Source organism: Saccopteryx leptura, chromosome 9, assembly GCF_036850995.1.
Source record: "Saccopteryx leptura isolate mSacLep1 chromosome 9, mSacLep1_pri_phased_curated, whole genome shotgun sequence".
NCBI classification, from domain to species: Eukaryota; Metazoa; Chordata; class Mammalia; order Chiroptera; family Emballonuridae; genus Saccopteryx; species Saccopteryx leptura.
In genome coordinates this window covers 33853061-33865783 of record NC_089511.1, presented here as the reverse complement: position 1 = coordinate 33865783, position 12723 = coordinate 33853061, and the positions used below count along the sequence as shown (strand labels likewise).

At 47.0% G+C, this 12723-nt stretch overlaps 1 protein-coding gene across 1 annotated transcript in view; it reads right to left on the bottom strand.

The window, feature by feature from the left end:
* Positions 1-12723, bottom strand: part of CRISPLD2 (cysteine rich secretory protein LCCL domain containing 2) — a 66175-nt gene that overhangs the window by 19478 nt on the left and 33974 nt on the right. The window contains exons 7-12 of the mRNA XM_066349092.1: positions 10262-10396; positions 8612-8672; positions 5342-5408; positions 4739-4869; positions 2764-2807; positions 1468-1540 (exon numbers count right to left, since the gene is read on the bottom strand). Coding sequence (XP_066205189.1) covers positions 1468-1540; positions 2764-2807; positions 4739-4869; positions 5342-5408; positions 8612-8672; positions 10262-10396 — 511 coding nt within the window. The remainder of the gene's footprint in view (positions 1-1467; positions 1541-2763; positions 2808-4738; positions 4870-5341; positions 5409-8611; positions 8673-10261; positions 10397-12723) is intronic.

The window sequence follows — 12723 nt, the reverse complement described above, 5'->3', positions numbered from 1 at the left end:
CCAGCCAAGCCAGCGACCTTTGGGCTCAAGCCAGCGATCATGGGGTCATGTCTATGATCCCACTCAAGCCAGCAACCCCATGCTCAAGCTGGTGAGCCTGTGCTCAGGCAGGATGAGCCTGCACTCAAACCAGCAACCTCGGGTTTTTGAACCTGGGTCCTCTGCATCCCAGGTCAATGCCCTATCCACTGCGCCACCGCCTGGTCAGGCAGGCTGGTTGATTCTTATATGTGCCCTGACTAGGGATTGAACCTGCAACCTTGGCATAGTGGGAGAATGCTCTAATCAACTGCTACCGGGCCAGGGCTCCACTGATTAGTTTTAAGGTTAGGCTTTCCCTTGGAGAATTCACAAGCTTCCAGGATGCCTCATCACCCAGCTCCTGAGAGGACCTAATAAGCACTTCAGAGACAAGTGCCCCAAGGACACTATTTTATGTTATGATGCATCATCCTCCAAAATTAAGGGAAGATGCATGTAAAATCTAGTCCTTAAACAAATGTAGTACATCCGCGGAATGGAACACCACCTCAGCAACATGAAAGAGTAACCCAGATATGCTCAACAACATGAATGAATCTCAAAAGCACGCAGAGAGAAAGGAGCCCAGTACCGAGTCTGTGTACTGCAAAGGCTCCATTTATATCAAATTCTAGAAGAGGCAAAATCAGAGTGACAGTAAGTAGATCGGTGGTTTATGGGGATATGAGTGGGTGGGGGAGGGTGGGGCTGACCACAGGGAATTTTCTGGGGTGAGGAAAACTCCCTATCTTGATTGTGGCCATGGCTGCACACTTGTGTGCATTTGTCAAGACACACTGAATTGTTAACGTACAGTGGGTGAATTTTGTGTGCAAATTATGCCTCAGAAACTGGGTTTTAATAAGCTATTTCTAAAGTGGTCCATAGAAAACATCACAGATCAAGTAGAAGAATCAGCGAGTCCATTGAAATGGGACAAGCAGCACGCAGCTTCCAGAGTGCTAGGTTGATCTAAGAGACCAGAAATGATGAAAGCTCAAGGTCTGTCTGAGGGGCCTGGAGAGGAGCCCAGTGGCAACTGAAGTCGTTGGTACAAGTGTAAGAACTCTGTCCACCGAGCTGAGGCAACATCAAGAGGACCGTTGTTTTCTCAGTCAAGTTTCCAGAGCCAGGTTCCACCTGGTAGTGTCTAAAGGGGCTGGTCTCCTGGCCACTCCTAGAGGTTCAGCTTCCAGTGGTCAGGGCAGGGTCCCGGAGGAATTCGTGCTGTTAATGACCCTCAGGGTATCCCAATGTGCAACCAGGGAAGTTCTAGGCAGCCCTTGACTTGGCACATGAATTGACCGATTGCCCGGGTGTATACGCACAAGGGTCACATTTGGAACTCCACTGTACTTCACTGCCAGGAGATGACCCCAAACCCAGCAAGGTACCTTCTTCCCTCAGCCCCCTGTGTTTGCAAAACCAACTGCCAATGAGCCTTACCTTGGGCAGTGGGTCCCTGGCTTCTCAAATGGGCAGAGCTGAGAGACGGTGGTGTAGCAGTCCAGGTCTTGCACTGTGAACAGGAGCCATCAGGAAAGGGTCAGGGTACGGGCAAGTCTGGGCCTTGGGCTATCAGCCCAGACATGGGTCCTAGGGGATCAACTGAGCCCTCCAACAGAGCTGGGATGGGAACCCAGCAGGTGTCAAGCCCCAGCGCTCCTGGCACTCCACCTGAGACCACCCATGGGATGAGACAAGAGCCATGCCTGAGTGTGCTCACTGGTCAAGGATGCTACTGCTCGTAATAGCTTCTCTGTGGACCGACAATACTATTCATTTGCATGTTGCTTTTCTATTTTAAAACCTTTCCCTTACTTTGTCACGTTGGATCCTCACTGCAGTTATTATTCTAATTATACAGATGAGGAAACTGAGGCTCAGAAAAGCTGAGATCTCAGAGGACCTGGATGAGAACTAGGTTTCCAATTCCCAGCCTAGAGCTCTTTCAGAGGAGGTCAGTGACTCTTCAAAGTTACATGTTCCGTGTAAATAATAGATGTAAGAAAGTGGTTCGAATACTGACCACCTGATTGATGTCTCTGACAGCATGTCCTCATCTAGTCCAGGGCTGGGCAGACTTTTTCTTAAAAAACCAGAGAGTAAATATTTCCAGCTCTGTGGGCCCTATGGTCTGTGCTGCAAAGAAACCAGCCATAGATGATGCATGCATGAATGGGCATGGCTGTGTGCCAATAAAACTTTATTTACAGCTGCAGGCGGGATTTTGTCTTAAGAAGGTAGTGACTATAGCATGCTCTGCCATGGTTGCATCCCACCCTTCCAAATGAACATACCTCAAGTATCCCTTTCTTGTCAACTGCAGACATTACTAATCTATCAAGCTGTTTTCTGCCAAGCCCAGAATGAGGCCTCAGCATCCATCTCAACACATTGCTCCAGGTAGCCACTATCAATCACTAGAAATGTATAGACACTCCCTATTCAATGCATTAGCTACTGAGACCCGGGTATTGGTATTACTGTCACAGTCAGCGGGGATGCCAGGCCTGTGTTTCTGATTTAGCACTCTAGGGCCAATGCCAAGTTCAGATATGTTTAGGAACTAGAGGACTGACCTCCTCGGGGACCTCCTTAAAAAGCCTTTACAAGGCTGAGAACAGCAATGTTGGCAGGCAGGATAAACACTAAAATTAACAACTGAGGGGAACGAAATTTCCAGGGAAACCCAAGATAACCCACATATTACGGTCACATAAAAAAAGAGCACCCGCTTACCTTTGACTTTGGATACTGTGAATGAGCTGGAAGCCTTGTATTTGCTATAAAAGGAAACAGAAGGTAAATGCAAACAGAATAGCTCCTACAGGTGCATACTTGCTTCTGCCTTTTTTATTTATTGCCTCAATTTTACATTCTCCTACTGGTCTCCTACCAGCCTGAAAGCCCTTCGAACACCTAGAGCAGGATCCAGAAGGAGAACTTTCTAGGGCACTGCTCATGAACTTCTTTGTGCCAAGAACCCTTCTTGCGGCCTGAGGAAGCCTATGGACCCCTTCTCAGAGTGACAGTTTTAAAATGCATATGACAAATGAAAAAGATTAAAGGAAAATCAGTTATTATAATATCATTATCAAAGTATTAAAATAAATTAGCATTAGCATCATAGCCACACTTCTTTATTAAGGCACTAAAAACAGTCTAGAGGTGGGTCTTCTAATTACTATCATTTCAGGGGAAGGATAGCAGAGATGTCTGCAGCAAATTAATTTCCACCAGAGAGAGAATCAACAGCCCTGCTAATTGTGACTCTGTTTGGGAACATTCATAATGGAAGGAAATGCTACATTTCAATGAGAGGTTAGGGAAAATCAAGCTCCAAGTTGCTTTATGTTGTTGTTCTCAGATTCCCTGAATTCTGAAACGTGAAGAACCTGCTCTAGGTGCAAAGATGGAAGTGATAGGGACTAGAAGTGGCTGCAGGACAAGCATCCCAGGCAGTGGAGGATCTGAACCTGGCCGAGCCCACGGCCCCGTCCTGCCTGTGCTGACCATGTCATTCATGGCCAGTACTGAGGTCACACAACCGCTATCTCTGTGAATATCTGCTTTGCTTTGGTTTACAATTCCTTGCTCTTTTTTTTTTTTTTTTGTATTGTTTACATACCCTTAGGTCCTTAGCTAAGATAGAGAGGAAATATTCCAGCACCATCTGAAGAGCCAGACCTTTCAGGGAAGAATGACTCATAACACTTTTGGGACGTTCAGAGTGGCCTCACAATTCGGACAGGACATGCTGCCTTGTAAAAATCATAGTAGCAATTGCTCAGTACTTTTCTTGTCACAAACCCTGGGGTAGGCACTGACATGGAGATCATGACACATGGTGTCATCGTGACTTAGCTGGGTGTCCTTCCGGGGGCCCTACCAGGGGGGCCTCATTTACAAATGAGGGTGCTGATAGGAGACTTGACTTGAGGAGGCGAACACACAGGACAGCATACAGGTGATGTGTACACCTAAAACTTATATAATTTTATTAACCAATGTCACCCCAATAAATTCAATTTAAAAACAAAAAAACAAAAAAAACGAGGGTGCTACCTCACAGAAGGAATGAAGGAACCAGACCAAGATCATACACAGGGAAGAAGCAGAGCCAAGTCTGTTTGACCCCATGACCTCCACTGGGCTCTAGGGTCCCAGGTTACTCTAGCCTCTGATTCCATAGACACATCGAGACATGGCCTCCTCACTGCTCCCCAAAAAGTCCGAATGGTAAGGACTGCCAGGTGCACCAATGAGCCACATACCTTATGTGAAAAACATTATCTTGCCAAAAAAAAAAAAAGTATGTTTAAAAAATGAAAAGCCTCAATCTTTGGAAGAAAAAGTACTAATCCAGAATTAGCCTATAAACTCAAAGATACCATCAGTTGTTAATGATAATGTATCTGAAGAATTCTTGGAGACAAGAAAGAAAGACAAAGCAGAAGTCGAAACTCAATCAAATCAAAGATAGAGAGAGAAGGGAGGAATAAAGAGGGGCGGAGGGGGAGAGAGAGAGAGAGAGAGAATACCGCTGGAATAAAATATGCTGAATTAACCTACGGGGCGATTTCTGAGTTATGGGATTAAGGTCATCTCTGTTTTCTTCCCTGTTCTTTATATCATTCAGTACTTTTCAAAGTTTCAACAATACTTTTACAACCAGAAAATTTTTTTTAAGGAACCCTGATCGCAGAATAGTTACCTCAGAGACTCCATGCCATTTCTCTCAGACTTGACGAAAAAAGGGACCTTCCCGTTCCTGGTGATGTCTACCAGGCCTCCTTTGTTGTCGAGGATCCCATAGTGAATGGCAGCCCGGCATATACTGGACGACTGGGGGAGGGAAGACCGTAAGTACGGTCAGGTCATCTCTGTCAGCAATCTTTGTCAGCAATGTCTTTAACCCACAGAAAACCAAAACAGCAGGCCCCAACTCACCCCGCCTCTGACTCTTGCCTCTCTCTAGAACACATCTTTGTTCCTGGGGTTGCTTATCTTAAAAAACCCCATCCGAGGTGCTTTACGAACGAAGAGCAGTGACAAACAGCCCTTTCTCCCCACGCAGTGGAGCATATTTAACGCTCTGTCTAAAACGGACACCGGCCTCCACAAGGGTTGGCCCCAGTGCCCAAAAGTGGCTTTGCCAGTTTGTGAGCCCACGGATACTCGCAGGTCATCTCCACAAATGTAAGGTTGGACCAAGGAGGGGAAAGGAAGTCTTTCCACACGAAAACCACCAACCTTCTTTAAAAACACACAACAGCATTCCACACAAGCCATTTAAAGAAACACCGGCCACACTTACACTTTCATAAAAGAGAGTTCCAAAAACCTTTGCCTTGTTGTGCAGGCAGCCTGCTGGGCACTGGTACCTGATGGAAAAGAAAGAAAATTACTTTCACAGGGAAGCATGATTCAACATCACATGAAATTATCATTCTCCCCCTTCAACAGCTCTCTTACTACACGTAGAAAAGCTTCAGCGACGTGGAAGCCTTTGCTTGCTGGTAAGTCACAATTCACACCAGATGAAGTTTACAGTCACATGAACACAATTACAGATTCAACGTGGCCTTCTTAAGGACTATTTTCATATGCTTAAGATTTGTGTCTAAAGCAGAGGAGTGAATAGATGGGCAATTCAGAGAAGAAAGACAAGTGGTACCCCTCTCTGAGAAAAAAAAAACCCCTCAAATATCAGCCATCGCAAAAGTATATACAAATTGAAATAAAGTGCCAATTCAAGGTGTCAATTTGCAAGGGTTTCTTTTTAATAAAGTAAAACTCAATTTTGGTGTTCATGTTCATGAAAAAGTATAAATTAATCCTTCCAGAAAGCCTTAAATCTGTTGATCTTTCAATTTCCCTTTAAGGGTATATCCCAAGAAAAAAGAATCAGAAGGTCAAACCCACAGTTTACTCCAACTGTTTATAATTTTGAAAAACTGGAACTAAGCCAGCGTGCGTCAAAGAAATGACCAAACATGTTGGTGCAGTCATAGACATCAGAGCGCTATGCAGCCACTAGAAGTGAAATTCTGTGAGGACTGCTTACTGCCTTTGAAAAGTCATAGGTGACTACAATAACACAGAAGATCACGTAAGCAGCATGAGCCTAGTCGGTGCACGGAGAAAAGATTGGAGCTATATCAAATGACAGCCAACACTGGGTAGATTTTTGGACACTTTTTTTTCTTTTTTACATGTTGCTGTTGTGGTTGTTTTTCTGAATTATTTACAACAAACAAGAACACTTTTTTTTTTTTTTTTTCATTTTTCTGAAGCTGGAAACAGGGAGAGACAGTCAGACAGACTCCCGCATGCGCCCAACTGGGATCCACCCGGCACGCCCACCATGGGGCGACGCTCTGCCCATCCTGGGCGTCACCATGTTGCGACCAGAGCCACTCTAGCGCCTGAGGCAGAGGCCACAGAGCCATCCCCAGCACCCGGGCCATCTTTGCTCCAATGGAGCCTTGGCTGCAGGAGGGGAAGAGAGAGACAGAGAGGAAAGCGCGGCGGAGGGGTGGAGAAGCAAATGGGCGCTTCTCCTGTGTGCCCTGGCCGGGAATCGAACCCAGGTCCTCCGCACGCTAGGCCAACGCTCTACCGCTGAGCCAACCGGCCAGGGCCAAGAACATTTTTTAAAGTCAGAAAAAATAAGCCCAGTAAATATTATTTCTGTAAAAGCACCAGGTACAGAAAACAGATGTGCCAGATGGTGGGACAGCTTCTAGGTGAGACACTGTGGACAGCCTGGTGTCTGCAGGTGCGGGGAGTTATGTTGCTTGACCAGAGGTCTCTAACAGTTGTGATGTGGATGGACCCTTCCCCCCCCCACCCGCCTGGGGAGGGTCCCATCTGCCTCTGACTCTGGAACTCTTTTGATGCTATCTCACAAGGGCTATTCTTTAAACCTTGTCATATTTTTCCCACTGAATACTCAGGCACGATGCTCTCAGAGTGAACTTGTGAGACAAAAGTCATATCATCACAAAGGGGCAACTCAGGAGCGTTCCAAAAATCCTAGACCTGTCAGTGTAGGGAGTGGATATCCCCTCCAGATGCTGGGTGCTTTCTGCTCCGTTTCCCAGCACACACAGAGATGTGCACATGTCCCCAGCATTGTGCAGGGGACCGTTATTGCACCACCCATTATTGCCACATCTTGTTCATCTCACGAACAAATTGACTGTTTACTTTGTAGTACTTGCTGGCCTGTTTCCAGCTGCTCATGGGACGAGGTCGGAGCCTCTTGAACGACCTCATCCTCGGTTGCTCAAAGTCTATTTCCTAACATTCCTGCCAAAGGCCAAGCCAAGAGTTCTAGCAAACCAAACCCCAAATCCCTGTGGCATAAACTAGGACCTGCTACCTTCTCTTTTTAGCATGTGCTTCAAAGGACACGATTCAGCTTTAGAGGAATGTGTGCCAGAGTCCATAGGAAGACGAGTAAGGACCCCTCTGCCAATGACACAGTTTTCCCACCGTGGACCGAGGCTCTGCATGAGGCCGCGGCACCTGTTGGCCATTCACTGCCAGAAAGCGCAGCCCAGCAGCAGCACTGCCAAAACCAAACTTGTTCTTCTTGGCAGACAGTCTTCAACATCCGAATGGACAATACTCAGTGACTCCATCAGCTAGATGGACTCATTCAACCACCCGGGGCTCCACTGGCAGCTCCTCCTCCAGCGAGGCCCATCGGAGGGCAGCCGACTCAGATTCTGCAGCAGGCTTGCTGGGTCCATCAACGGAACAGCGCTGCCTGCCCACAAGCGTCTTAACACTGCTCCAGCCCTAATCCTCCCAGCACAGACCTCTGGGCCACCCTGGGACCCCTCGCACAGAGAGGTGTAATGGAGCCCCCAACTGTGCAAAAATGTTGGTCAAGATCCTCATGTCCATAGCACATCTGCTATGCACAAATCTGGCATTTCTATAGCTTGGAGATTCCTTTTGAAACAATGACACAGAGCATCTGTCCTTTGAACACCTCCTCCCCACTTAACTGGACTATATGTCCAGGCAGGAGGAGACTCGGAACTTGGGCCAACCCTCTAGGCCACAGGTTATCAGTAAGGGGTAATCTTATCCCTCGGGGATACTGGCAATTTCTGGAGACATTTTTGGTGATCACAACTAGGGAGGTGCTCCTGGCATCCAGTGGGTAGAGGCCAGGGAAGCTCTTCAGCTTCCCACACCGACAGGGCGGCCCCACCACAAAGGACTATCTGGCCCTAAATGTCAGTCATGCCAAGGGTGAGAAACTCCGGTCTCAGGTGACAGACATGGCTCATCGCTGCGTGCCGTGCTCTTAAGAGAGGGTGGCACTCAGAGGGAACTCTGGTCAGCCTAATTTATGACACAGAGCAAGCTGAGTTACCTCCCAGTGTGACTTTCAGTACACACCATTGTTGCTAAAAGTAGAGAATACCATTTTTTAAAATAAGTTTCTATCCAGCTTGGTTTGGGTGGCCATCAACTGACTTGATCATGTCACAACCCATAACCCACAGCAAGTGCTTCAAAGGGCTGTAGGGAGCGCGGTGAGACAGGGATCCAGCCCAGACCTTACCTATTGCACGTGGACCCTTTGCACTTGTCCTTCATCTTGGTGTCACACCTGACAACTTGGGCTAGGAGAGAAATGCAGAAGTAGACATCATTGCAAGAATCAAGAGGATGGGTCAGCATTAGAAGACCCCACCCCAACCCCCAACCCCCGCTCTGAGGAACTTTCTGGAACATTTTGGAATTCGTACCATATGAGAGCAGGAGCATTGCCCAATGGCTGCAGGCTTTAGTGGTAAGGTTTGAATCCCAGACCTTGGACACATTACTTTCCCTCTCTGAGCTGCAATTTCCGCACGTGAATAACGGATATAAGCATTAAATGAGAAAGTACCTATGGAACCTTGGAAGGGAGCCTGACACACACTAAGTGTCCCTGAGACCCTCAGGGCTCTGGAGGACAGGCCTCCTAAGCCTTATCGAGCCTGGGAACTGGAGACCCAGGCATTCCCACCTGTGTCTTTCCCCCATAGCCAAGATGACTTTGCCAACCTTTCCAATTTGGTTCATTTTATAGGGACATATCAAAATCTTGGACTAGAGTTATAGTTGGACAAAATCACACATATTATCATTTTACTTTATTAAAAAAAAACAACAATGGAACCATTTCAAACTTCTGGTCAAAGAAGCTACAGGATGGTTAAACAGGCACAAAGTCTGGGAAAAGGCACCTGAAGACCCAGAGGACAGAGCGACTGGTGGGGGCAGGAAGAGTAGTTGCAAAGCAGGGGATGGTTTCGGAAAAGGATGAGCACAGGGTGGGCCCTGCTCAGAGGTGAGTCCAGTCTTACACCGTTTAAGGCTTAGGGGAGAATCAGAGAGAAGCGGACCGCAGGCAGTCTGCCATGCCCGTTGCCATGTCTGTAAGAAAGTGCCCCTCCAAGCCCCAAACCTTCAGTAATGGCGCCACGTACACAGGTGCCCGGCGGCAGAGTGGGGGGCATCCAGAATGCTGAGCTCCAGGCCAGGGAGAGAGAGAAGAAAGATGAAAAGGCTTGGGAGCTGAGGGGCACTGGGAACCAGGGGAGGGGCAAGCGCAGCAGAGGTGGGCGTGAGAGTGCTCTGGGGACTTCCAGAAGTCTGGGGGAAAACATTCAACTTCCCACCCAAGGTGGCTCTTTGAGGCCACTTGGGGATCTCAAAGCCCAGGGAGATCTCTACTGACACCAGAGCCTCCCAAATAATCCTCATAGCAATCTTGTATTATGACCCCATTTTATGGATGAACAATCAGGTCTCAGAGAGTCAAGTGGGTTCCGAGATGCAGAGTCAGGCTGGGGGGAGGGGGCCTGGAGCTCACAGGAGCTAGCCTCCACCCCTTTGGGAGGCCGGTGTGTCCAAGTGGAACCCAGTTTCATCCAGGTCCTTTTTGAAAGGATAAGATCTAATCTTAAAATACCTGCCTGGGGAGAAAATGTCACTCAAGTACAGCTCCTTTAAAACCTCACTTTTGAAATGACTTAAACTTTCATTTTTTAGGGATGTCTTAGGGTTGTGTTCTCACAAGCGGCACAACCACCCTGCTCCCACTATTGGCGGCTTTGGAGACATCTCAAGCCCAGCTCCCCTCCTCTAGCCACCCCAAAGAAAACTGCCCCCTTTCAGAGGTGGTCCACGGGGTGACTGAGGGCAGTGGTGGAGCCCGACTCACTCATGTAGTTCACAGCAGACGTTTTCTTGGGTCTGATCACCCTTGGCTGGACCCAGACGTGCTTCTCTTCAGGAATGGGTGCTGTCTCCACCTCGTTCATCTCGTCTGTTTCAGGTTTTTGGTAGTAAGTCTCTTCTTCATAGTGAAGACAGGGAAAACAAAATAAATGCGGAGATTCGACAAAAATGCACTTTACAGAAAAAAAAAAAAACCTTGGAAACTAAAGATTTAGTTTGACAAAGAATCATTTCAGTGGCAGAGAGAAAGTTATATTTCAGAACAGATCTGGCTAGGGGGAATTCTACCAGCCAAGATGAGATGGACATGCTCTGCTTGCTGTGTGGGCTTTGAACTACAGAGCAGCTGGACTGAACATAGGTGAGAAGGGCCAGTGCCCATATACCTGGATTATCATAATGGGTTCTGGCCCCACCTCCTTCTGCACCACCATTTGCCTGAGGAAGCATATCCCCTGACCCCAAACCATAGCTGCCTCCCCTGAGGTCCCTCTGGCCCTAAGTTTTGATTGGGAGAGGGGGCTTCCTCGTTTATACACCCATTATGGTGCACAAGGACTCACGTCAATGGCCTTGGGGCCCAGTGCCACTCATCACCAGCACTTCCTGCTCCCTTCTCTGCCCCTGTGAGTCAAGATCACTTAACAAAACACAACTCCTTTCTCTGCACTGAAGTTTTGCTACCCAGTAACATTGAACTTATTACTTCGAATGGGTCAGAGAGATTCAACTTCAGGTTTAAAAAAAACAACACCATATTTTTTGCTTCATAAAACGTACTTTTCCCCCCCCAAAAGTGAAGGGGAAAATGCCCATGCATCTTATGGAGCAAAAAGTACAGTATTTTATTAAATATTTTAACACACCATTTGGTTCAGAATATTTTTTTTCTTATTTCCCTCCTTAAAACCCTAGGTGTGTCTTAAGGTCAGGTGCGTCTTATAGAGTGAAAAATATGGTAGTTCACTGGGTCCCAATCTTTCCCCACCCCATTATTATTAGGTCTCCAACAATGATCATGACCCCCATATTTTAAGACATTTTAATTAATTAAATAAATTGCATTTCTTATAAACATTATTTTACTTATTTTCCAGTTTTTGTCAGAAAAGACAACTAACTATTAACTCCTGCCCCAAATCTGTAATCAGGCCATCAAGATATCAAACTATAAATTTCAGCCAAAGCAAAGCAGAGAAATGCTATTATTTTGCTTGAGCGGTCTCCTTAAAGATGAGTTTATGCACATCTCTGCCGGGGGACCCTCTGTACCTTTACAGCATGCACCCCCAATCCCCTTGGAAGTCTCTAGACCAGAGATGGGAACCCCTGACTCCTGCCCTCCCTCAATGAAAGCAGTGACAGATGTGTTTGGGTGAGAATGATTTCAGGGAGGAGGAATGAAGCGTTCTTGTAAGCCTCTTTGTGTCGGGTTAAAATTCGAGTCCCATCAGTTGTTCACCCATCCCCTAGACCTTGTTCCCACTTTTCCTTAAGGGCAATGACCTCTCTTATCCAAAGGGCAGGCCAAGTGTTTCATGTCTACCCAAGACAAACATCCAAATGAAGGGCAAATGACCGGTTCTCCAATGCTTTTGGAGGCTAGAATTCTTTGCTTCTGCCTCTCTTCTGTACAACCACCACCCCAGGCGAACCTAGTCCCCAGAGAACGGACAGGATTTAAGCCGGAAGGTAAACTGCAATCTGAGTCCCATTGTCTGTTCTATAAGAGGTCAGGGACCTCCAGGGCTGCTTTGGACAGCTCACTCACAGCTGCAATTTCACCACCATCTGCCTCTCCCACCCATTGTAAACTCCCTGAAGTCTGGAGCTATCCTATTTCATAGCTCACTGGACACCCAGCTCCCAGCACATAGTAGTTGCTCAACCAAATTTGCTGAATGAGATCATCAAAAACCCCTGCAAAGAATTCTGTCTTTGGATCTCTTTGAAAAAAGTATATTCCCAGTGAAGTTTAAAGACATTTAGGGAGGGAATTCTGAAAGCGTCATTTGTAGCCAAAAGCTATTAGGCGAAATCTTTACGAAGACACCAGGTTTGCAACTCCATTTGGCATGATCAGCTGTCTCTGGTCTGCCTTCCCGTCAATGTGGCTACTCAGGTTTGCTCTTCACTGAAAGCCAGGGCTGTCTGTGGAATAAGCCGGTTTTCTTCCACTGGCCTTTAGGATTTTTATACCTCATAATCGCAGCTTTATTTAGCCGAATATAGTTTGGTAAAGCAGTCTAAAGCATTTGAGGGCTCACTATTTAAGAAAATGGGCAGACAGTCCTCGCCCTCAGACACACACATGAAAAGTGGAATGCTTGCCCAGAGGACCGGCTCTATTTGAGCACATCCTAATTAAGATCCTCTGTGTGGACCGGCACAGTCCTGGGGAAATTCCATGCCCAAGTTCACAGCAAGGTTACTGTGAGCACCACC